At 42.2% G+C, this 26601-nt stretch overlaps 1 protein-coding gene across 1 annotated transcript in view; it reads right to left on the reverse strand.

Moving 5' to 3' along the window:
- Positions 1 to 2588: 2588 nt before the first annotated feature.
- Positions 2589 to 26601, reverse strand: part of LOC119646708 — a 40818-nt gene continuing 16805 nt past the window's right edge. The window contains exons 2-3 of the mRNA XM_038047286.1: positions 3718 to 3818; positions 2589 to 3646 (exon numbers count right to left, since the gene is read on the reverse strand). Of these exons, the coding sequence (XP_037903214.1) occupies positions 3087 to 3646; positions 3718 to 3817 (660 nt within the window). The 5' untranslated portion in view covers position 3818 and the 3' untranslated portion in view covers positions 2589 to 3086. The remainder of the gene's footprint in view (positions 3647 to 3717; positions 3819 to 26601) is intronic.

A 26601-nucleotide genomic window follows, 5' to 3' on the forward strand; every position in this document is an offset into this window, starting at 1 on the left:
AAATCCAAAGAAGTAACCGCGAACCAATTTTTAGCGAAATTGGGAAGTCCTTAGGACTGGAAGCTGATATAAACACCAGCAGGCTAGAGATCATCATAGACTGCAAGGATATAGATGAGATCACCACGAAATAGGATGTCCGTGAAGCCTTGGGACTATTGGACTACAAGAACCAGCGGTAAAAACGTTAGGGAAAGCCTACAATAGAATACAAACCTCCAGCACCAGCTTATCAGTGGAGGAAGAATTCGAACTGTTAACAGTAAGGAGAGTAAGCATAGGTTACGTTGTATCACCTTAGAGAGCAGGTGGCACAAAAGCGGCGCTTTTAGATGCTTTGGCATAAGCCAGATCCCGACAAGATGGAGCAGTACGGACATCAGGTCGAGCAATACAGGAGATGGGAAGCACACTGCACACAGCAGCAAGTGCCCGGAAGTAGAGCCCTCAACACAAATCACAGATAAGATTGATACAAGGCAATTCTAACCAGTGCCAGGCGGTGCAGGACTTACTCTTGTAAACTATCCACAGGAAAGATAGGTGCCATAATAAGTGAGTCATGTATAAATCACAGTTGTGTGCAAATTCAGAGGAAGGGGCCTGGGGTCTATAGCGAACATAACATACGTAAGCTCCATTTTTGCCAAAAAAGTTGTTTGACAAGTCAGTGAGGGCTACACTCGCAGTAACCACCAGTTAACGTGCACGGAAAATAAGGCGAATCGAGCTCGAAAAAGGATGCGGGGTGGGTTCCCCGGGTAAATGGCGAAAACGAAGGGGATACATTTTCCGCGGTGATCAAGCCGTACATATCCCTAGATGCCAAAGAAAGTCACCCAAACCACCTAATGGGCGACGAAAGCATGCGATGCTAATATGCCCAGAAGACGATTATTTCCCAGTAGGCAACTCAACTACTGGTAGAACAACAAGGGAGCAACTTTCCTAGTCGCATGTTTCTGGGCAAGACAGCTTTAGCTTTATAGCTTTTAGCTTAGATATAAGCTCGGTAACGACGCTCGAAGGAGACATATAAACAGCTAGGGGGCCGCTTAAAAGAGGTCATTCGGATAAGCCTTAGCAAAAGGTAGTATAGGTTCCTGGACGAAACGTGGATTGGTAGGCACGATGGAGCATAAAACCTGGGAAACACCTGCTGAACCAACACCAACAGCTCTACTACCAAACCCTATCTCCACCTCCACGTAGTGACCGCTGGGAGTTCTTTCTTAACGAAAAGCTGCAGACGAAGACTACAGGATGGCTCTGGCCGATATAGCGGTATCGCTGCTCCTTTCCTGGCCAGTTCGCTGCCCCAGCGAATACCCCTCTGCGTACGGGATTTGTCAGTAGACTAATAATTGACCTTATTATTGCAGTGCATATCCAGTGCAGCACTTTCGGGGTGCATCTCCATTTTTCCCTGCTATGAAAATGCAAGTCATCGAACCCCTATGGCTTTCCAACATATGTTTAATATTTGACCTCTTATTCGTTTTACATCCATGCCATGTAATCTTATACAAAGGTATTATATTGGCTTTAACTGGATTTATGCACGGTCCCGCCTTTCTGCAGCAGTTACTAATGATTCACAGTCCCGTTTGAATTCTGTCACATGGGCATTCTCATATTTGCCTCTACAGATTAAAACACCACTCTTCGAAAAGGTCCTAAGATGATATCTAGGCCTCTCTGGAGTAGTACTTCCATCTACTCCGGGTGTTTTCAGTGGTTTAAAGGTTCCCACTACCCATCTTACTCTAACTTCCCAGCATACCTCCTCTGCTGGTCTCCAATTCACCTTCTCCTCTTTCTGTCTATTGCTGGGGTTTCAGACAGAATACTATTATCTTCCGCCGTGGAGTAGGACCCCGGGAAATGCGTTGTGAGAAGCAAGTGTATCTTGTCCTCCTCATTCTTGGTAAATGACCCATCTTCCTTCTTCAGACAGACAGAAGGTATTGCCTTGTCTTATATAGTCTGGATGCTTCTGTGGTTTGTTCTATTCCTTCACAGAATTCTCTGAAGCTTTTTCGTTTCCCTGCCCTGATGGCGTTGTTATACACCGTCAGTACCTACTTGTACTTCTCCTAGTCCCCGGTTTGTTTCGTCCGGTTGAAGAGTTTTGGCACCTCTATTTTCATTCTGGCAAGGTTCCTGCTCCATCAGGATATGTGCTTTAATGACTTGATTGTCTTAGCCGGGGGCCACATGTAGGACATTGCAGAGATTTTCCAGCCGCACTACCATCTACCTTATCATTTCTTCATGCAACCCAAAAGCTTTTATGGTTCTCAGTCCACTACAAAGGGCTCCAGTAGTTGGTGACTGTTAGCGGTGTATATCTGCCCTTCTAAAGAGGAGTTCCAAAGATGTGATCGCCGACGGGTGCTAATTAATTTCTGGGATTGTGGTCTCCCCTCTGATACTTTTTAAACTTCATCTTTGATGAAGACAGTGCCATTTTTCTTTCTGCCTCTAGGCCTGATTCAAGTGGAGATACCCTTTATTGGGAAAGCCAGAGTGTGGGATTAGGACTACTTACCTACTAAAGGGGCATGAATTGAAACATATTTTTTTATATTATATTCATTTATTAACATACAAATTTAGAACTAAACAAGATCAAATAAAAAATTGTTTTTGTTTTGTTTTTATTGTAACTCTTTAGACACAAAATTGTCAGTGTAGTGTGTAATAAGATTCACAGATTCTCCAAAGGTTTTATTTCAGAAAAGGGGTTTCTATTGCGCTAGCACCATACTCTGAATTCTCCTATTTATTAGTTAACTGTGGCCCGACAAATTTCAGAAAGGATCTCGCGAAACGAACGTCTGGAAAATCCAAAGTAGATAAAAAGATAGCTCAACCATTTGCTTAAGTTAGAGTTAGTTTTCTTCCTTATACCCAAAGTGATCTGGAGTCTACATATAAACATTTTGGGGCGGGGACATATTGCAATTCTGTGACTATTACTGAGTTCATTGCTGTTTATAGGCTATTAATTTATATATAATATAAATTAAGTATTTTAGTAATTTTTGATTATCCTTATTGCATTGTACTTAAGCTTTCATCGCTTATAGGCGAATTCCGGGATTACGTGAGCGGACAAAGTTCAAGAGTTCATCAGAGTCCTCGCAAACGAATGGTTTCAAGTGATGACAGGCGACATCGTGCCATTTAAGACCATCATTGTAGAAATTGTTCAAGATGGACAAGCATGACTCGTCATTGCCTTGGGCAGCTTCACGGTTATCAGGTTGAGCTTGTCCGTATCCTCCGGTGTATGACCAATCTCCGGTGTTGCGTTGACTGGTTGGTCCAATTTTGGCACCAGATCCAGACCAGAACCATCCGTTCTCATTTGGTGGTTGCAAGTCAGGACGATCGCATCCTGCGAAGTTGCATTTACGTCCTGATGTCCAGATGTAACGAACATTACCACGTGCTATTCTTTGCTTGATGAACTCGTTTTCTTGGGGTGTTTCTAGAGAAACGGCATCCATACAATGACGACGGCAGATGTTACGAGCGTCCAACCAGTCGACTTCCAAGCTACGAGTGGGAGCGTGCTCCCAACTGAAGAAGTAGGAGTGTGCTACTCCTCGAGCGTCACGGTAGGTTGCATGGCGAACACCTGGAAGATTAAGGGTGGAAGCGATTTTGGTATGTACGGGAGGATGTAGAAGAGAATTTCAGGGAACTTACGGTTTGCGCAACTTCTGGGATCTGGCAAAGCTAGACGTCGTTGTGCTACGGCTAATGTTGCTCCAACAAGTAGAAGTGTGAAAATTCTTAATGATGACATCCTGGAATGAAAAACAAAACGAATTATGAATTTAAATTTGTGTTGAAATAATTTTGAGGAAATTGTTCTTTTTTTGAATCGATTAGCTCTGGTCCGGTAGTCTAAACCGAATCCGCAAGTCTGATGAGACGCAGGAGGAAAGGGGATGGTTTCCCCGCGCACGGAGTTTTCTTAGCAAACTTCAACAATATTGGAAAGATATTTCGGTAATATAGAGGGACCCTTATTCTCTCTAGGCTCGGATTTTCTTCTTTCTTCTTCCTTTACATGTCACTTTCAAGGTATTCAGATGGTATTCATCGGTTCCTTGGGTGCAGAAGTTGTGAGGATCAATACCATATTGCCAAGGGGTTTGACACGTGTTGTGTGAAGGAAGTCTTATATAAGCGCTCGTAGCGCCAAATTCTTAGGGTTGCGATAGGTTGACCTGACTCTTTGAACTAGCTCATTTGCATTTTCTGGGCATTTCTCACCTTAACTCTACAGGAATCATTGCAACCATGTATAGGTAACGGATTAGTCTGGTGAAACTGCAACATTGGGTCTTGGCGTCCAAATCATTTTATTTTGATAGAGTTCAAGAGTATGCTTCAGCAGCTTGCTTTCCTGCGACCGATGACAAGTGAAAACCCAAGGAAACGCAGTTCGTTATTCGATTTTGTGCCGCTTGGTGCAGTACCAGTCTTAACTGACGAGTCCGTTAAGTTGTTCGGTCAAGGCGAACAACCTTTATAGAGATGTGGCTAAATCAGGTTTCTGCACAGATAGAGCTTTCTACAAAGTAAACTGTGATTCAATATGAAGATGATGAACATTGACTAGCAAAAAAATTTAACTATTGCTGGGATAATAAACTGCCAAACCTTTGATCATGTACACCCATTTCATCATCATTCAGGGGCTACTCTGAAAACATCCAGTAAGATATGAGGAAACGAAAATTCAAACCTTTAAACTCTCGGTAAAGGCAAGGTCGGAAAAGTTTACCAAGTTATACAAAGCATCCATTGCCCAAGAGATCTTCAAGCATTATAGGAGCGGTAGAAACTCGTGTTGGTATCTAAAGCTATGTAAATATCCACGGCTTGGGCGGAATGCTTAAGATGTAGCATGAAGTTTGGCTGAGCAAATGGCAATTATTTAAGTTTGTTTGTTTTTTTTTTAATTCGTTATGTATTCAAATGTTTTCAACGGTATAAAAGCTCAATTTTTTAAGATCCGCGAGTGAAAATCTTTTATCTGTGTGCAGCATGGGCGTTTCGAGGTGATCTAGTGAGTGGGGGCGAAATTGATTTAGAAGCATTTCGAGTCGCTTAGCCACGAGCCTTGCCGAGGCAAGGAGGGGACCAAAAATACCAAACATCAGTGTGACCGGAGGGTTGACTGTGTTTTCGATGATGTCTCGGATTTTCCATTGCTCCTCCTCCTAAGTCCTCCAACTTTGTTAGATTTGTTGCCAGTAGAAAGGAAGAGGTGAAGCCCATGGTGTTTTACGTAGGCACCTGTCGTGAGACTTAATCCTACGGTCCTCTTAAGACACGGATTGATTTTGTGACCACAATCAGAGCCCCGCTGAGACAAGTAACAACGGTACCAGGCTATACCAAGTGCATGGCTTAGCATTCATACTGGTGGATGCAAGAATTACCTAAATCTCTACCGAACTATGGAGTACGGCACCCGTGTTGACACGCAACACCACGTCGAGGCCCGAAGGTCTCTTCTCGCTTGAGCATAACCACAACCACCATGAAATTCCCACTAGGGGGGCCAACCGCAAACAACCGAGCTGTCCTCACATACAACGGGAATTTACCCGAAGTATGAGAGTCCAGGGCCTATCCCAGTTCACATGGTACCAGTATACCTCTGGTGAGGTTTCGTGATTAAATTGCCACTTCAGATGAGTCCCCGTGCAGACTCGGGTCTGATCGCTTTGATTAGGCTTTTGGAGCATTCGCCTACTGAATCACGGCCGGCAAACCAAAGTGATTACAGCGTCTCCCGGTGCCACCACTATGGAGATTCTCCTCGCGGATGAGAAAATTCTGGCAGGCGGGATTTAGTCTATTATCCCTTCCTTTTCCGTTTTCTGGAAGATTGAACCGCTACTCTGATAATGCAGAGACAGATATTGTACCCTCGTATTTAAAAGCGGCGTTAGTACGAATTATTAATATCCAACCATACCCTACGAAAATCACTAAAACACCACGCATCGATGATTTCGGTAGTACTCGGTGAAATTCCTGGATAGTGTCAGTGAAATTCTTAGTTACCAAGTGTTTAAGGAGTGGGATCAGTAAGGAAACAACTCCCTAAATCCACCTTTCCTATAACATAATAATCGCCTTATCGATAGAGGTGGTTAAGTAGTTTTATAAACGGGTTAGTTCTCGCACGCCCAAGGCGTTTCTCCTTCCGAGAAAAACCATTCATGCCGTTCATAAACTACCTTTTCTCCTGAATCTATTTCCCCTCCCCATCCTTCCCTTTCTCACGATTTCTATTTTAGAAAATATTGGCAATACCGATTGAAAGGTGGTCTGATCTGCTAATGGTTCTATAATTGGGCAAGCCCTCTCATGACCTCTCTGTGTAAGTTGCTAAAAACCTCTTCTTACTGGCCAGGATGGGATTAGGTTTATCTAGTCGACGAGAATCTGTCAAGGTGGAGCTACGAGACACCAGTATGTGGACTCTGAAAACCTTGGGCATCTTTAGTTTTAATAGAGACCTTTACACTTTACGAGCTGGTGGCATCAAACCAGGATACGGTAGCCGTCAAGGGGAGTAAAGTTACTACCATCCATAGCATTGATGTGTTGGAGCCATCATTAGAAACCTTCGAGAGCGAAATTCCAAACGGATTAGCGGTTTCTAGCTTGGAAAACACCGTCGCCGAACTATACGTAGCTGGTACCTGCCACAGTATTCCAACCAGAAACTGTCGACGTCGAGGGTCTCCTAAGACACAAAAGTCAACAAAAATATCGGCTGTTGAGAGCCAATGAACTGAAGCAAGATTGTGATGAATAAAGAGGTCTGTACTGTCAACGAGAGGGACGAAGAAGACGACCATGATTGTGGAGGAGTACAACAGGAAACGCCTGGAAAATCAGCGAAAAGCGGGACCTATCGCCTTCAAGCGCAAACGATCTCAAGATGAGGACTAGTATGAAAACAAGAGGAGTAGAGTTGATAATTAGGCTTACTAGCAATCTCTGCGAACAGCGAAGCAGCAACAGTCCATGGGTACCATTTAGTAGCATACGGGGCCCAATTCTCTAGGAACTTTTTTCGGTTCGTACGACATTGATGCTTGGGAGGGTGTGAAGCTCAAGATTATCCCATATGAGGACATTTTCAGGAAACGCGTTGTTTGCATTTGATTGCTGAAGATCCGCATATATGAGGACAACCTCATCCAATCTTCGCGTCTTCAAAACCGCAAGAACTTCGTGGGCGTTTGGGTGGTGATCAAAACGGAGAAATCCTATTCAAAAAGACAGGCTTTCCTACTTCGCATTGGGAGTGCTTGGAGACACTAGAAAAGGCGCAAAGAGTGTGGTTCGAAATAAGGAACGCACAGATCAAAGTTTTCAGTTGTGCAAAATCGGATAACAACTTGGACCCAGTCTACGTCACCAACAAGCTGTTGAAGGAGATGATTATCGACAGCTTGATAGAAATCCACGACTCTCCTAAGCAGTAGATCATGCTGAAGGTAATGCATATAAATCTGTAGCGAAGTACAGTCCAGCTAACTCTTTAGGTTTCCTATGAGACAAAGAGGTCGATATTGCATTGGTACAGGCGTCCTAGATTGTAGAAAGTTGAACTCCGAAGTAAATATTACAATGTATTCACCAGCGCAAGAGATACTAATATGAACAATTCTGGACCATGTATCCTCGCTAGAAAGAAAGTGCACGCCTTTTTGCCTTTAGACCTGGGTTCCAGGAACGTAACCGTGGTCAAACTGGGGCAGACGGAAGCGGAGAGCGTGTATATATCCTCGGCTTACATTTCTCATGACTGATCAAGACAATTATAGCATTTGACGTCCATCATGGCAGAGAGGAAGAATAACCTGTAGATAGCACATCTCGTAAATTGACTTTATTGTTTATACAACCTACCAGCGTGTAACAGAAGGCATTTTCCCAGTTCCAAGAACTGTCAAGGTTGGGAAAAGGTCCTTGATGTCGTCCTACAAGTCGACAATGCGACTTTCAGGTTGGAGAACTGGAGAGTGCCTGACCAGAGATTCTTTTCAGAATAGAGTTGAATATTTGTCGGTCTAAATCCCGCTGCAGAGGTCTTTTCAATTTTCAGAGACCTCAGGAGTATCGACTGGCGAAAGTTGGGACAGGTTATTAAGAATAAATTCACCATCATTCGCAACCGCAATATAACACGATGAAAAGCAGATCTGCCTTATCTGAGAAAGCTGACCAGGGAGATCTTCAACACCCGCTAGAAGCACGAAGATTGGCAGCCATACAAGGACTGCCTGAAGAGGAACAAGTCGGCCATTAATATCGCCAGGAAGCGGTTCTGGCTGGAATATTATCAGAGAATTGGAAGCATCGGCAAAGTCTACGAGATTCAGTAAGATTTTGGCCATACATTTTTCTAAAAGTCGGAAGGAAGGAGGAATGTTCGCCTGATACTCTGAAGCTGCTGCTCCAGATGTCCTTCCCCGACTTTGTGGAGGACTTTGAATAAAAACCTTGCATGGAGGGTATGCAGTCTCAGTCGTGCGAGACCGGAATTGCCGAGGATGAAATTAGCTGAGCTATAAACAAATCTTGCGATTATAAATCTCCACGCCCAGAGAGTATGATGGCAGTCACGCTCCAGAAACAGTAAGAAAGGTCTGTAGAGATTTATAGCAGGTGTATTTTGTTCCAACTAACCAACAACATCAAACGAGAAGAATAAAGATAGGAGACTATAACTTGGAGACCGTTTATAATTTCTCCTATCTAGGGTCGAAAATCACAACCGATAACAGCTACGATGATGAAATCCGCGCACAGTTGTCGGCAGCCAACTGAACCTATTTCAGCTTGGGTTTTTAGCAAGAAAAATTTCGAACTCTTGGCCGCGTTCGAGAAAAGAATCCTTCGAAGAATTTTTGGCCCCCTACATGAGGATGGACCATCCCGTAGCCTACATAATGACGAAATCCATGAGCAATACCATAACCGTCAGGTTGTGGATAAAATCCGGCTCAATAGGTTACGGTGAGCGGGTCACTTAATCCGTATCGATGAGGATGATCCAGCCCGGAAGGTCTATAAGGGCAACATCTATGGTAGAAAAAGAAGACGAGGCAGACCTTGTCTGAGATGGAACGATGACGTAGGTCAGGACGCCAGACAGCTTTTAAGGATTTTGAATTGGTGAACCTCGGCGCACAACCAGGATGTCTGGAGTTCCTTATTAAGGCAGGCCTAGACCGCATACCGGCTGTTGCCTGGTTGATGATGATGTATTTTGTTCTGCAGTTCCGGGGACGCGCACGTGGTTTTGATAGCGGAAGCGGGCAAGTGCGACTAGCTTCACCACTCTCGTGAAGAGCCTAGAGTACGTCTTCGACATCCACTTCAGGACGATCTTGGAGAGGTCGTCCTTCTTCAAATTTCGGTACACCTACCTTAAAGTCAAATTCACAAGGTTACTACTACGCTTAAGTTGTCACTATACTACAGGCAACATACCTTAACGGCCTTCTTGGATACAGAGGGAGCATTCAAGAAGGTTAGTCCCAAACTCATTAAGGGGCTATAATCAGAGTAGCATGGAAGGAGGATAAACGTAACATTAAAGTTTAATCAGTTTTTCCAGTGAACTCGTTATAAAACGTCCAGCGACAGTATGGTCCAGGGGAGGAAGATGCCGTGGATAAAGGGTGCTGTTTGGGTGTAAAGAGAGAGGGGAAAGAGGATAACTTTTCACAGATATGGAACTTTCTGAAAGCCCCAGAATAGCTAAAGCTAAGGGTATAATAGAGGAGCCAGCATAATTTTTATCCGGTCCCGATTTTTCTCTCTACGACCCTGCGAAGGAATTACGTTATTTCCTCTGATATTAAGGGTCAAACGTACGTCTTCCCTCTAGGGGTATTCAAATTTAAGCTTCTTTAATTTTAATCATGTTATTTTCGAGATACTTCAGATATCGAAATTAGGGTGTGATCACAGAACCATCAAATCATGGGAACACAATTCTCTTTATACTTTTTACAATATTCCCCATTTGGCGCACCTATTTCCGGGATTTTCCAAGAGATCATCACATGAAGCTGCTATGATCGATTACACGCGAATATATAGATGCAGTCATAGGTTCACATTAGATGGATGTTTTGTTCCCACCACTTGAACCATTGTTCGGGTCATCATCATTGGATCGACAGGTCATTATCTGGATCAATAGAGTTCAGATACTTTGATTCCGTTGGGCAGTATTAATTCTTTGGATGGATAAATAGCGAACACAGACGTTTACCTCTTCATAGTGTGAAGCTTAGGCTGTTTTGCAATGGAAGTTAATGGACTGTGGTTAGAACCAATTGTTTGTATGTCTCCATAGGTATGTACTCGTACGTAATTTATTTGGAATTCAATGCATAGTTTACAGGGTCAACATGCACTTGATCACTTAACGAACGATTGCAATCCACATTGGAGATGATTCCTTGTCCCGTTGCTTCTGATCTTACGTAACTATCTTTTAGTGGTTTTAGGTTGAGCAACCAATACCGCATGATCGCCATCAAAATTCTTCCAAGATTTCAAGTAACAGGTGTAATTTAATGCAGACGTTACTGGCGGTATGTGATCTAGCGCTGCATTAAAATCTGTTGGTGTTGCATAGCTGAGATACTCGAAGGAGTTGCATCACATTCGAGAAGCGAACATTCATGCTCTTATTGGCTGCAACCAACTGAAGCATGGTTTGATTCCTAGCTACGATTTGTGTGCACCTGGATCGGACCTTTCACTTTTCAGCTCCGCAGCGATGGTATTCTTCAATTAGACGTGTGAGTCAGGCTTAAGTGAATTATCAATTAAAAAATCAGAAATTATCTTCCGATGTGAATGGATTTGACGTGGTTGTTCTATGACGAGCGTAGATTTGTAAAGTATCTTCAAAAGCATGAGACCCGCTCGCATGGCTGGGACGTATCTTTTTCTTAATTTTGGTTGGGAAACTTCGAAGCCAATTTGTCTTAGGTGGCTTGCGGCGATTTTCCGACATATTAGCAAATGTTGCTTGTTTTCCTCACCCACAAGTTGCCTAAGCTGCTCAGTCTTCCTTTCTAATTATGGTTCACCTCACTCGAACTCGAACTTTCATTGTATGCTAATTAAATTATTGTTGATCTGAACCTGACCAAGTACAATGGAGATGGATTCGCAATACTCTCCAGAAATCAGTAGGTTAAGGCAATAAAGCCTCGTTTTGTAACAGAGCTTATTAAGGTTTCCGCAATTCAATTTAAGTGTGATTTGAATCGTATGGAACTGGGTGAGGATGCGAGAAACTACCAACTTTGGGGCTAGTTAGATGAGGGGACTTATCTTCAATTCAATGGTTCGTTATTTTGTATTCAAGCAGCGCAAATATTTACTGTCCAGGGCCCCGACGGGCATTCAACCTTGCTGGGAATCAAGCCAACCTCCGCACCATTTTCGCAACCATATTCTGCGTAGGGAATGTATCTTCATTAATATTACATTTGTATCTCACTTTCCTTTCAGTCAATGTGAAATGTATCTTGTTTATTTTTGTTGATTATATCAAAATAATTCGATGAAATTGCATCAACCTGTCAGCAACATTAAATTATGAGAAAATCAAGATTCGAGTAATGTTGAGGGAAATGTTGTACACGCCTAAGTTTTCCAGACTTGCAAGACAGATCCTCTTGACGAGGTAATATCTGTCCGATAAATGGGGAGCAAAATTGCAGATAATAATGTTGAATGCAGTTTGGGTTAGTTTTCTGCCGGAGGAGAAAGTGAGTAAGAAGTCTTGATGCGAATTCATGATTTTAATAATAAACGGTCATTGTTTGTATTCGTATCGTGATTGGGATTCACATATTGAAAGTGAACTTTAGCATTTTCCACTGGTTTTCTAGGCATTTCGAACACGATCTTATGCAGATGATGTTGCGATTGAGATGCTGCTAGCATAGTTCCTAACTTTTACTGCATATGATCAACTTTATTCATTGAAGCGATGAACATTGGAATGTGAAAAAGAAGTCTAGTATCGAAGATATATTTCTTAAGATACTTTCCTCCGGATTGCTATGAAATGTCCGAAGTATTTATCTATTCTGTATGGCAGCATTTTTCTAGACACTGATTATAAAATCGTGTCCGGTTAATTTCATGCTGAAAAACTGCATTCAATGAAAGAAAATTATACGAGCATGACCAAAAGCGATCTGTTCAAGGCTAAGTGGCGATCTCCAATTTTGAAGGGCAACCTCTCCAAAAAAGGGAGAATGAAAATTGGAATCGGGCACAAAAAATGGTCTGCATAGTAAGTACTATAGTACGTGACCATTGAAAATCTACTAATGAATATACATAATTGGTCTTATCATTAGACAGCTGTCATGGTGTAATGTCATTTGAAAAAAATATTGCTGAACACTTCAAAATCAGGTGAGCCAATGTCAAAACACTCATATGAATATGTAAGCGACTGAATAAAGAACTGATCTGGGTGATGATCAGCCAGATCAGCTTCTAGAGAAAATGAAAGAGGATAGACTACTCCTCCTACTGCCTTAAGGGTCTGCATGTTTGACACTGCAACCTTCATGTACAGATCTGTTTCCAAATCCTATTTGTATATCCAAGCTGATAACCCTTGGAGAATATAAAGCAGTAAACGAGAGAGTGGATTAACGACGAGCACGAGGGATGAGACGACTGGCCCTCTAAGTTGATGGTTCTGCAAAAGGCTGGCAACCTGCTTACCATGGTCCCATTATCTTGAAACCTGAAAGTGGGCCTTAGGTCGGATTGAAAGTGCAAGTACGATTACGGCATCCGAAAAAGGACTACGAGATTGGGACTTAAAAAATGTGCGCTTCCTATTCAGAACTAGCGCACTTAGAGTCCTCATCGAGCTGGTCGAGAAGTCCAAGCTAGATATTTTGGTGGCTCAGGAATGACTATGGAGCATATGCTATTTTGGAAAGCGGAAGTAGGAGCATGTGGCATGTGGTATAGCTTTTCGATTCCACCGGAATTCCGCCTGTAACATCATAGACTTCGGACCTGTCAACGGGAGAGTGTAAACTTAATTTTTAGCCCTTGGTTAATCAACGTATATGCTCCAACGGAATTTCAATTAACTCTTTTGTAATCTGATGTGCTAAAAACGATTTTTTTTATAAAATGTGAATTCAGATTTGGCTCATTTTTCCTCGTCCCTTTCTCTCTCTCTTGCGATGAAATCTTGACAAATGATGTGGTATTTTCATCATATGAAACGCATTTTGTAAATAGACTCTTACAATAAGTAAATAAGAAAAGAGAAATAGTAGTGACCTAGTTTTCTTACTTGATTACTTGGCAGCATCAGGTAAAGATGTGAGTTTTCATGTACACATATTTTATCCCAAATCTCCTCTAAGCTATTCGTCCTCTCCCTCATGATGCAGACACAGAGCGCCAAATGATGTTTTTCTGCCATTATCCCACTTTAAAGCCGCTTATGACAGCAAAACCAGGGTAAAACTGTACATGGCCATGAGAGAATTCGATATCCCGGCGAAATTGATACGATTGATTAGGCTGACCCAAACCATCAACGTGGGAGGCCAGATAAAAGCAGCAGAATCACTCTAGAGATCATTCAACATCAACAACGGTCTACGACAATGGGATGCCCTATTATGCGTTCTCTCTAACCTGGCCCAGGAGAAAGTGATCCGTGATCCTCTTTAAATCCGCCCAACTGCTGGCCTATGCTGACGATATCGACATCGTGGGAAGAACGACCCGAAATGTACAGTCTACCTTTATCCTGATCGAGCAGGCAGCGATTGACGGGAGATCTCTGGCTGCACATCACTGAAGGCAAGACAATTGTAGTCTTACGTTACCTTACCTTAAATTTTTAACTAAAAATACTAATTAGAAAACTTAAAAATTAGTCATTTACACCCTCACCCATGCCTATTAGTTCTATAGACTCAGAACACTTGGAGACCAAACAAAACGATCCCACTAATGGGGAAAGAAAGGGATTTGGGTTAAAATATATTTGGGAAAAGACTCAAACGAATCCTTTTTTATAGAAGTATTCTATCAGTACATCAGATTGTATGTCTTCTATGTGGAGAATAAGGTGTTTATACAGTTCAGTTTTATTATAATCACTCTTAACACCGTTCAAATGATAAGCCTATAAAAGCGATACAGCACAAAGACAACTACAAGAAGCTATTAGGACCCGGGATAACGAGATCGGAGGGCTGACACTAAACCATTTCGACCATCACATCATCACACATCCGACGAACGAGCTTGATTTGAAGAATACAAAGAGATACCCTCAACTGTTTTTGGTGGCGATCTATTAGCGCCTGTTATCCAAATTGAGTGGAGATCTCTCAGGACAGTTTGCGAGGTTACTAAAAAGTTATTTCGTTCAGTGATCGATTAGAATGAAGAGGGAAAAAGCGTACTCGAATCTGAAAGAAATGAAGCCGGAAGCTACCATCAGAACCTTTGCTATCTGACCAAATGAGTGAATATTTTGTTGGTTTAACTGGATTATACCATAGTTTTTCGAACTTATCGACTTTCGACCCTTATCGAGGCTAAATCCATTTGCAGGGAACATATTTTTCTCTTTTACCTGGATATTGCAATTTAATGCAAACGCCTACTGACTAATCCTAGGCTTTGAATCATGCCATACTTTTGGTTGCATCCCCTTCCTATGATTCTGTGGAATTACTTAGGTTGTTGAAACCAACATGAGTGTTTGAGAGTCGCTGAACAACCATCGCGAGTTGACTATAACCAACCAAGAGCACCCATGGTCATAACAAATGTGAAATTCTTGGAAGTAGACTGTTCTGGCTTGAATTTTTGACTATCGGATAGGGATTATACTAACTTTTCAAACTTGGTACCAGGCTAGACTCCTTGGGAATTTCAATTCATCTTTTCTTAAACCAGTAATTTCAGACGAATGAAGCGTTTCTTTTAAACTTTTTCCGTCCCACCTTCTAGAGTAGAGTTTCGTGTCTTCTCCTTCGATTATACACAATGAAGGTTTGCCACTTCGGTATTTGTCTGGAAAAACCTTTCATACCTGAAGCGTCCAGCTTCCGGTTTCCCGACTTGTTTTTCTTATGAGCAATTTTCCTTTTATGGATTCTCAGCTGCTTATTTCGTACTGTTATTTTCTTTAATTTGATTATCATTATCACACTGAATGCTGTGGGATGGGATTGGAACCCGATTACTTAACTCGGCCGTTGCAGTGTTGTTGCGACTTAAGGATATCTACTGCTAGAGTTGAATATTTAAGGGCAGAGTACTCAACTATTCGTTGTTATGTTTCTTGCTTGTCAGTTGTTTCCCTATTAGGGAATCAATTTTTCAACCTTAAATGGTGGTTTTCAATTGAGATTATTATACACATGAACAATATTACTTTGTATTGAAGGTTGTACGAAGTTGAAAGAAAGCATCTTGTGGTTTAGAAAGACTACTTCATTCAGGAGACAGAAATTATTAGCACCTATCCTGTCGAGGTACTCTACGACAGAAAGAGGAAAACCGGTTGGGGTAACTGGCAAGCGGGCTTACTAGAAATAAAATCCAAGATCTAGGACGCACATGGGAACGTATTGACCAATCTACTCGCAGGATTGTTTAAACATCATCAGAAATAGCCTTATGATCATATTGGGCATATTGACAGGCCTACTGCACGAGAAACCACTACCTGATGAAGCTGGGGTACTTGCTGACTCCATGCAATATTCAGGATTATGTTCGGCACTTGTGCAAATTAGGAGGGATTTCGGTGCCATTGGCTAGTAGAAGGTTATTGAGAATATTAGCTGAAGACTCCTGGCAACCTGCGTCTGCTTGAATCGAACCAGATTGTCCAAGAGTTCCGGAACATCGATGAAAGTCTTGAGGGATATTATGGAAACTACGACAACTCTTTCGAGACTTCAAATATTTTTGAATTTCTGAATCATAGTCCACCTTCTTTTTCACGTATTTCTGCTCAATGTTGCTATTGTTGTTATTATCATTGGAAGAAGTTAGTGAATGGTTTCCTGAACGCATACTTAGATCATTAACCTACCTTCAACGGTGTGGCGTAGATGAGTCACGGTGATTATGGCAACTATTACTACGGTTGATACATTTTCATATCTGACATATCCCCTTAATTCCATCTGAGTGGATCGTAGCCATTGCACGTTGTAGGTTTGTATTTAATATCACGTTAAGATGTGAAAAAATTAGTCATCTTAGTATGATGCAATACTATAGGCATTGCTACCCAAGGGGGACGCATTCCTGCATTCAGGCGTTTTCAATAGAGTGGTGGAAATACGCATTTTCAGAAAGTCCACAGACTCAAAATTTCAAAGTTTCAAGTCCGCTGTAGTATGCTGAGATTATAAGCAAGTTGGAGATTTAAACGAAGACCATCTGTGTGAAAACAGGGTCCCCTGCGACGGTCGCAGCGAATTTAAGGTAGATAAATTTCAGGCTGTCGTACGGAAGGTCGCGGTTCAAATCCCACTGGTAGCAGCGGGATTTGTATCGTCATTTGACGTCGGATACCAGTCGACTCAGTTGTGAATGAGTACCTGAGTTAAATCGGAGTAATAATCTCGGGCGAACACAATGATGGATTGTTGCGCCAACGATTAGTATTATTAAATTTCAATGTCTGAAATCTTGTGCTTCACAGCCCAGCCCCAAGCATCAGGACGATTCAGTTTTTGAAGGAGATCCTCTCCTTTCTCACTGTAACTCAAAAAAATTATCGAAAATACATCCAGTCACCACTCATAAGGATGGAATTTTAATCAATCAACAATCACCAATTGACGTAGTCGAAACCATCGGGCTTACACTGAAGTTATAGATTAGGATGCATGAGTTTCGGGATTGACTGAGTTTAGTAAGGTGTTCGGATTAGGGAACATTAATCTCAAAACCGCTGGCTTGCCACCCAATAGTGGGTGGAGTTTCAGTTGACATATCAAATTGGGTAATCGGAAGAATTCACTAATTTGTTGCGCAAGTGCGATTTCACATAAAACACTGTTGATAAGGAAGCCAGCACCAGTTGACGCATTAACGAAAAAGGCTCTAGGCTGTCACTAGTCGCTTCCGTTTTTTAAGCCCGAGGATTGAGGACTTACAAGTCTTATCATTTGAAAAACTTTTCAGTTTCTCTCGCATAAGAAAAGCTACCCTATGACAAAACTGATGAAAGAGTTTTCAGTCTCTATTGCTATTGAAAGCCTTCTCTAAACTAACCAAATGATCGAACTGGTACTCATCGGCTCTCTAGCATGGGTGATATGCTTTGATGTACGTGAGGTGAACAGCCTCGATATAATAGTCTAGTTGTTGGTCTTATATTGACAGTTAGATTCATGACGAGTTTACAACTGGTAGATACCTCTTGATGTTTCGTTGAAGGATATAAGGTATCTTACACAATGAATCAAGGGATGGCTCTATTCGTGCATAACCATCTCGTTTGTACTGTGCAATGTACCTTAGCGTATCGAAGCGGGTGATTGACTAAACCATTTTTGCCCATTAGCAATATCAACTGTTTGTATACTCGTATATGGAGATTTTCCTACTCATCATATGAACTTTCGGCCAGCAAGCTTTGCCTATGAGGCCCTTTGATGTGATATTGAAGAACAGGAAAAGCAGATTTAATTCTAACTTCACAGTGTTTCTAGCGATTAAATTAGTTGAAAAAATTAAGACTTGTTTTTTGTATTCGCTCTACTGATCGCTGCGAGTGATACCGCGTGACGTGCTCGAACTTCGCTACCGAGCTAAATCCCGAGGAGTTCAGCGTAGTGACGGCCGTGCGAAAATAAAATGTGCTATTACGCTGGTCAGGAAAGCGGAGGAGAAGTGTAAATCGCATCACGAAAGTGTTTGCATGTGGTCACAAATCTTTCGATGATCCTGTGAAAGACGTCAGGGGTCGACTTCTCATCCAGCATGGTGAACAACTGAAGAGGTGGAAAGAACACTTCACCATGGTTCTTAGTCCTAACACATCCGGTGAAGTTCCTCCTCTTGTCGATGAAATGGTTATTCATCGTAACATGCGAAAATGGACTGTTCCTCCAAGCAGAAGAAAAATCATTTCACCGTAACGCCGCTGGGCTTGACGATTTCCCCGAAGAATTATGTATTGATGCTTCAGCTACCGCAAATCTGCTACTTCCATTTGTATGGAGACCTTTCCCAGAGAGTTGAGACTGTTCTATACTAGTTTTCTTTCTGTATTGTGATATGGGAGTAATGTCCGGTTAGCTCAAGTGGTTAGAGCGCTGGGCTATCATAGCGGAAGGTCGCGGTTCAAATTTCATTGGGGACAGAGGGATTTGTTATCGTGACTGGATGTCGAATACCAATCAACTCAGCTGTGGATGAGTACCTGAATCTAATCAGAATGACAATCTCGGCAAGTGCAATGCTGACCACATTGCCTCCTAGAGTGTACTATAGGTTACCTTTATGGTCCCGAATGAGGTGCTCTAACACGCTATAAAAAACTGATCCAATTGGATTGTTGCGTCAACGATTATTATTATTGTTATATGGTAGTAACCAATGGAGAGCGATCCCCACTGTTACTCAAAAGATTCAAGATTTCCTCAACACCTGTCTGGAACGTATCATCGAGGTATGCTGGCCTGATACTATCACAAACGACGAGCTTGGTGGGTGTACCTTTTTGGCACTCGTACGCACTGTCATCGGAAAGTGGAAGTGACAGTGGGTAGGTCGTACATTAAGGAAGGCGAGAATACCATTACTGACTATGCAGTACAGTGGAATACACTCTCCGAAGTTGGCTGTCGAGTGGATCGTCCCAAGATCACTTGGCGCTAAGCAGTAGAGAAAAAGTTAAGGCATCTTAGGAAATCGTCGGGGAGCTGAAGTGCGTTTCAGGTAACTGCGAGCGATGGCACGTAGTTCTGGTTGACGCACTATACCCCAGCAAAGGGTAAATGGTAACCATAATAAATATAGGTAGATGGGAGCATTAGGACCACTCTGTCCTCAAACAATAAAGTTGTCGATGCTCAGATCAACAAACATCTAAGCCGACGATGTTTCCGTCGATAGAATTCATACCCATCTCGGCCTCAGCCCTAACGTCGAAACCGTCAGCAAACTTTCAACTTCAAATGTATCTTTGCCCCATTTACATTGTAAATAGATACTTCCCTATATACTTAACTTACAGAAAATCATATAATTCTAATGCCGGATATTTTCTATCACATCTACAACCTTTGAACCAAACATCATGCAATTCTACCATGCCTGACTCCAGCTATCCAACTTAACAGGAAGCTTAATCTGAATTATGCAATTCTACGTGCAGATTCAAGTTGAATAAACAAACACAGAAGTGTCGACGGCCTTTAATAGTACCGGCATAATTAGATATCAACAATTATACAAGTGAGGTCAAATTACACGAATTATCTTTCTGTAACGATTTTTCCTTCTTGCTACCAACGAAAAGATGACTTACCGGACTCATCCAACCATGCCTTACTTACTTCAATCCCATTATGTACATCCTATTATAAAGTCGAGAGAGTTATTCACACTATGACAAATATGGGAAATTATTGGACATTAGAGAAGCTAACAACATCTTGAGTCTACTGTAAAGTGGATCGTGTACGAGTACTTAGGAAATCCACCATGTCTGCAATCTGCCTACGTTTTACCAGAACAATAACTTGTTTTGCGACAAGTATTCGAAAGTGTTACGAAAGACTGACTTCTTTTTTTACGTGGATTCAGTAAAAAGTGATACATAGTGTGAATTTAATTATTTTCCAACGGTATAATTGCGGTCTTAATTGAAATGATGGGACCACTTTAGCGGACGTGTCTGGTCTAGGAAATTGCTTTTGCTTTCGAATAGAAACTGTTGAGAATCTTATAGTTGCTAAAAGATAGTGTATCTTTCGCATGTATATGCACTGCTTTTCAAGCGCAATGTGCATATGGAAAAACCTCTGGATATACAACTGAATAAACTAAGTAGGTTGCAAGTTATCACACTCCCTTCGCTCCGCCTCTTCCTCTTTTACCTTTATCATATCCAAATGCTATTCACCTGTTGACCCAATTTCTATTTCCCAATACGATTAGTGCACGATAAGCTTTTCGCGGATCTAAACGAGATCAAAAAACTTCCTGATTGCTGAGGATGCTGAGAGTCCTGAGTACGCACCTACTTAGTGACGGACCGAACCACTTGGGAAGCAACTTACTCCCTCTTTTGTAGTTCACGGACTCCTCTTTTTTGAGTTAAACCCAAGTCTACAAAAAAGTTGACTGACGGTTTCGTCCAAGGCAGAGGCAACTCATCAGACGCTGCCTCACCTCTGCCCTGGGAGCAGCGTAACCGAAAGTGACGACAGATGGTAATTGAAATAATAAAAACTTGTTGTTTCTTATTCGTTGGTGTGGGTATTTATTCTTGCAAATACCGATATTTCGGGAACCACTTGTTCCCTTCATCAGTGCAAACAAGTTTGTTTGCAAACAAACTTGTTTGCAAACAAACTTGTTTGCACACTCACTCACTCACTTTCAGTCACTCTGCTTTTAGGGCAGAGGTGAGGCAGCGTCTGATGAGTTGCCTCTGCCCTGGACGAAACCGTCAGTCAACTTTTCCTGATTACGTCAGAGACCTTCAGTCATTTGATGGGAATCCAGTTCAGTATATATCCTGGGTCCACAGTGTGGAAAATATACTAGATGACTATAAAATAGTGAAGCATAAGCCAGCAGCATAAGGTCAAAGCTCTTACTGTACAAGACAATGATCTTGCCAGTCCTCATGTATTGCTCAGAAACTTGGGTGCTTAGCAAGAAAAATTGGAGACTCTTGGCCGCGTTCCAGAGAAGAATCCTCCGAAGAATCTTTGGGCCCCTACATGGGGTTGGACGATTCCATAGCCTACATAACGATGAAATCTATGAACGATACCTTGACCGTCAGGTTGTGGATAAAATCCAGCTCAATAGGTAACGGTGGGCGGATAACTTAATCCGTATGGATGAGGACGATCCAGCCCGGAAAAGCTATAAGGGCAATATCAATGGTAAAGAAAGAAATGCCTCGCTTTCTTTCTTTACCATTGATATTGCCCTGACTGAGATGGAGCGATGGCGTAAGCCAGCACACCAGACAGCTTTTAGGGATATCGAATTGGTGGACCTCGGCGCAAAACCGGGATGTCTGGAGTTCCTTATTAAGGCAGGCCTAGACCGGATACCGGTTGTTGCGCCGTTGATGATGATGATGATAGGCCTATTTTTAGAGCAATACTTCGCCATATTAGGCAGAAGGTTAGGGGTCTTGCTGATGCTGCCCTTATCTCATACAATATCTTTGATGATGATTGGGAAAGTATAAAAAGATGCCTGTCGTTACACTATGCGGACAAGCGAGGTGTGCGTACTTTAGAGCACCAGTTACATACAATGTATCAAGGAGATAAGAGTGTTGATGATTTTTATGCCGCAGTAAATCATCAACTTTCCGCTTGACGTTTTTATTCCTGGCTTCAATGGTGACTTATCAAGAATGCTAGTAGTTCAGAAACCCCAAACACTCCCAGAAACATATGCCTCTTGTTTGGAGTTCCAAAATTTGAATTTTTATTTTAAAATTTTAGGAATTTTTCGATTCACCAGAGAAAGGTTAATAATACTATTTCAGCACCGGTAAACCAATTTTTCTCACAATTTGGTACTGCTAGGGCAAAAGTAGTAAATCCCTACCAACAACTTGATTTACGACAGAGAAGTCAGGCATACAATATTGATCATAAACCCCAGATGCCCATGAGTGGTCCACCAACTAGACCTACTCAACCCAAACCTTCTGTTCCAATGGACGTAAACAGGTCTTTTCAAACGCGTCAGGTGAATTATATTAATAGACCACCTACCTCCTATTCCCTTTCAATTAAGGAAAACTTTCCAAAAAAATCTCAACGTCTCTATAATCTGGAAACATAGTTTCAAGCGGAAGAAATGGACGACGTTTTACCTGGGAGGCCTTCCGAACCAGAATTGCAGGATCAGTTCGAGGAAGCCCACCCTGAGCAATTTGGGGATCAAGGCGACATTTTTGAGAATAACCACTTAAATTTTATGATGGACAGCTGTCTAGCGTACTATACATAGAATATACGACGAGTAGCGGCAAAGTTCTGAATTTTCTGATCGATACTGGTGCAAACAAGAATCATGTTTGCAGTAAGCTTGCGTTTAACTCAGGGCAATATCGAAACCTTTCAATATTCCGTCAGCCGCTGGGGAGATTCCCATTAAATTGAAAATTACCGGTCAGTTCTTTAAAAGTGTTGGTATCAACATTTTCTTGGACTTTCATATTTTGACGGGTCTTAAGACCTTTGATGGTATCATTAGCGATGGTACCCTAAAGGAACTAGGCGCTATCATCGACAGGAAGGATAACCTTCTTATAATCAAACGAGATATTAAAATTCCTCTTAAAGCCAAGGAGTCGAAACAAGTGAATGCTGTGGAAACGAAAAACCATTACCTCACTGGGGCGATCAAAACTAAGTTACGAAATCTGCTGAATGAGCACTGGTATATTTTTGGAACAATTAGTGATAACCAAATTGTAGAAACGAATGTTAGATCCGAAATTAAAATCTCGACCCCGGAGCCGATATATACCAAAGCATATCAATATCCTGTAAATTTGAGGACGGAAGTGACGAAACAATATCCAAGATGCTTGAAGATGGTATCATCCGACCATCAAAAAATCTTTAAAATTCACCCTTTTGAATAGTGCCAAAAAAACCAAGGCGGTCAAAGCGTAGGTCCCAGGGCGAAACGTGGATTGGTACCCACGATGGAGCATAGAACCTGGGAAGCGCCTGCTGAACCAACACCAACAGCTCTACTACCAAACCCTGTCTCCACCTCCACGTGGTGATCGCTGGGAGTTCTTTCTCATGAAAAACTGCAGACGGAGAAGGATGAAGGCGAGTCTCCCGGGCCTAAAATCGGGACAAAATGTACCAACTGGTCTCCAGGTTGGGAGTTGGGTAGGGCTGACAACCCTGCACGGAAAACCAATGTTACGATGCCACAACAGGAGCCTCGGATAGGATGGATTTTACAACGGCGATCCCGGCAAAGACAACGGATTAACCATTTGCGCATTTTCTCATGGAACGTGCGCTCCCTGTACAGACCGAATGCTGCTGAGCAGCTAGCCGATACCCTGTCCCAGTATAAGGCTGATGCAACAGCGTTGGAAGAGATTTGATGGACAGGGACCGGTTTCCTGGAGAAAAGCCGCTACACCATATATTATAGCGGTTATCCAGTAAACCATGTGCTCGGAGTAGGTTTCTTAGTCAGCCAAAAAACTCTCTAATCTCCGTCTGCGAGCCAAATTTAGAAATATAAACCTTATAAACGTTCACGCCCCTACGGAGGAGACTGCAGAGTCGAAGAAAGATACCTTCTACGAGACAGTTGAGCGGACTCTCGAAGCCTGTCCCAAGTATGATATCAAAATCATATTTGGAGTTTCAACAGTCAAGTAGGGACGGAGCTCGTATTCAGGCGGTACGTCGGCTCCCATATCTTACATGGGGATACAAATGATAACGGACTGCGGATTATTCAGTTAGCAGTATCGGACTAAAAGGTTGTTGGAAGTACCTGGTTTGCGCGGAAAATGGTCCACAAACAAAAGTGGGCCAACTGAAAACTAAGGACAATTACTGCCCCTACCAAACATTGAAGAAACAGTCCGTGTTATTCATCGGTTTGAAAATCATAGGTCGCCAGGACCCGATGGAATTACAGCCAAATTGGTTAAATATGGAGTCGACCAATTACACCAAGTGGTTTATCAACTTATGCTCAAGGGATGGAACAGCAAATCAATGTCTGACCACTGGCAAAGAGGCTTTGTCTCCCTCATACATAAAAAGAGAGATATCATACAGTGCAGCAATTATAGAGGTATCACGTTGCTGAGTACCATCTCTAAGATATTCTCCGCTTTCTTGCTAGGCCGGATGGCCCCATACGCCCAGAACATCATTAGCCCATACCAAAGAGGCTTCACTCCAGGCAAATCAGAAACATCGTCATCAACGGCGCAACAACCGGTCAAATCAGAAACAGATCGGATTTTCTCTTTGCGGAAAGCGATGGAAAAACTGTTGGAATATGGACATCAGTTGCACCTTTTTTTCATCGACTTTAAAGCCGTCTATGACAGCATAGCCAGGGTAAAACTGTACATGGCCAAGAGAGAATTCGGTATCCCGACGAAATTGATAAGACTGACTAGGCTGACCCTGATCAATGTGCGAGACCAGATAAAAGCAGCAGGATCACTCTCGAGACCATTCGACATCAACAACGGTCTAAGACAAGGGGATGCCCTATCATCCGTCCTCTTTAACCTGGCCCTCGAGAAAGTGATCCGTAATGCTGGGGTAAATGCAAGGATTGCGATCCTCTTCAAGTCCACCCAACTACTGGCCTATGCTGACAATATCGACATTATGGGAAGAACGACCCGAGACGTAAAAACTTCATCCAGATCGAGCAGGCGGCGATCGGGGGGAGATCTTGGGCTGCACATCGATGAAGGCAAGACAAAATATATGGTGGCAACGTCAGCACCGAAAACCAACCAACCAACAACAGCAAACTGCATTGGTCAAACGGGAAGAATAAAGATAGGAGACTACAACTTTGAGCCTGTTGATAATTTCTCCTATCTAGGGTCCAAAATGAGGGTCGATAACAGCTATGACGATGAAATCCGCGCAACCAACAGCGCTTATTTCAGCTTACAAAAACTGTTCCGCTCGAAAGGTCTCATTATAGGGTCAAAGCTCTACCTGTACAAGACAATCTTGTTAGTCCTCACGTATTCCTCGGAGACTTGGGTTCTTAGCAAAAAGAATTTCGAACTCTTGGCCGCGTTCGAGAGAAGAATCCTCGGTAGAATTTTTGGCACCCTACATGAGGCTGGACGATTCCGTAGCCTACATAATGACGAAATCTATGAGCGATACCAGGACCGTCAAGTTGTGGATTAAATCCGGTTCAATAGGTTACGGTGGGCGGGTCACTTAATCCGTAGGGATGAGGATCATCCAGCCCCGAAAGTCTATAAGGGACCCTGCCTGAGATGGAGCGATGACATATGTCAGGACGCCAGACAACTTTCAGGGATATCGAATTGGTGGACCTCAGCGCAAAACCGGGCTGTTTGGAGTTCCTTATTAAGGCAGGCCTAGAGCGGATACCGGTTGTTGCGTCGTTGGTGATGTTAGCGGTGGTAGTCATCATCTCATTCCTGTTTTTTTCGAAATGCGAAACCAAAGGAGGCAGCAAAACCTGAATTATCTCATCCTTATCCTCAACCAGCTATCTTAGATTTTTAAGGAGGGAGGAGTTATACTCCCTTTGCTCCTTTTCTTCCTCTTTTACCTTAAATGAGTTTTTGTAGTTAGTGTTTAAGTTGGTGCCGCAAATAAATTGTCATTATCAAATTGACAAATCGCGTTTTAACTATTTTAACTATTTTAAAACGCGCGATAACTTGCATACCCAACTCTCCAAAATGCAAGACTCAGCATGTGATCTTTCTTCCATTTCTCGGCCCCCACAAAAGATACATAATTTCACTTGAAATTGTAGTTACTTTCTTGGATTTCCATTCGAATTTTAAGATACAAAAACTTTAGGTTTTTGTCGTCCAGAAAGTATCTAGAATGCTTTTCTTCTCGTTGCCTGGTTTCGTCCAAAATAACGTATGTGGAGTCATTACTTGTGGAAAGTAACCGCCTCTGACCAACTTTGCATGAGTCAAGTATTACTTTTGTTATTCTAATTTATTTGTATGGGTGAAATACTCTTTAGAGGTATCTTTTAATTAATTCAATTAAAAACAGTTTACTCACGCTCATGTTAGCCATTGTGGGTATCTTGAGTGATTTTTATGCTAATTGTACTGAACAGTTCGAATACTTTGCATGCATTCAGGTTCGAAATTTAGGTCAGTAATTACGAGTATTTTCCATCAGAGTTTAGGGTATCTTTGGGAAATAGTAGAGAAAATGAAGGGCTTGGTGGACTCATTGAATTGAAATAAAGTTGGTCTGTTGGTCATTCATGATTGCTCGGTGTGTTTTGTTTGTCTGTCGGTATATAATTCCGGAAAAACCCAGTTCCTCTGATTGGTGGATGCCCTGGATTGGTATATAAATAAGGGAGGTAGTGTTAATTATTCGAAGGTGTAGCACGCTAGAAAGGGTGTATTCAATGGATGACTCTCCTGAGATTCCTTTTGTAGTATTTTCATAACATTTCATTCAATTTTTCCATAATTTCTGAGAACTGGATTGAGGAGGCTTTCAACAGTTTTCTGAAAATATTTCCCAA

This window comes from Hermetia illucens, chromosome 1, assembly GCF_905115235.1.
Source record: "Hermetia illucens chromosome 1, iHerIll2.2.curated.20191125, whole genome shotgun sequence".
NCBI classification, from domain to species: Eukaryota; Metazoa; Arthropoda; class Insecta; order Diptera; family Stratiomyidae; genus Hermetia; species Hermetia illucens.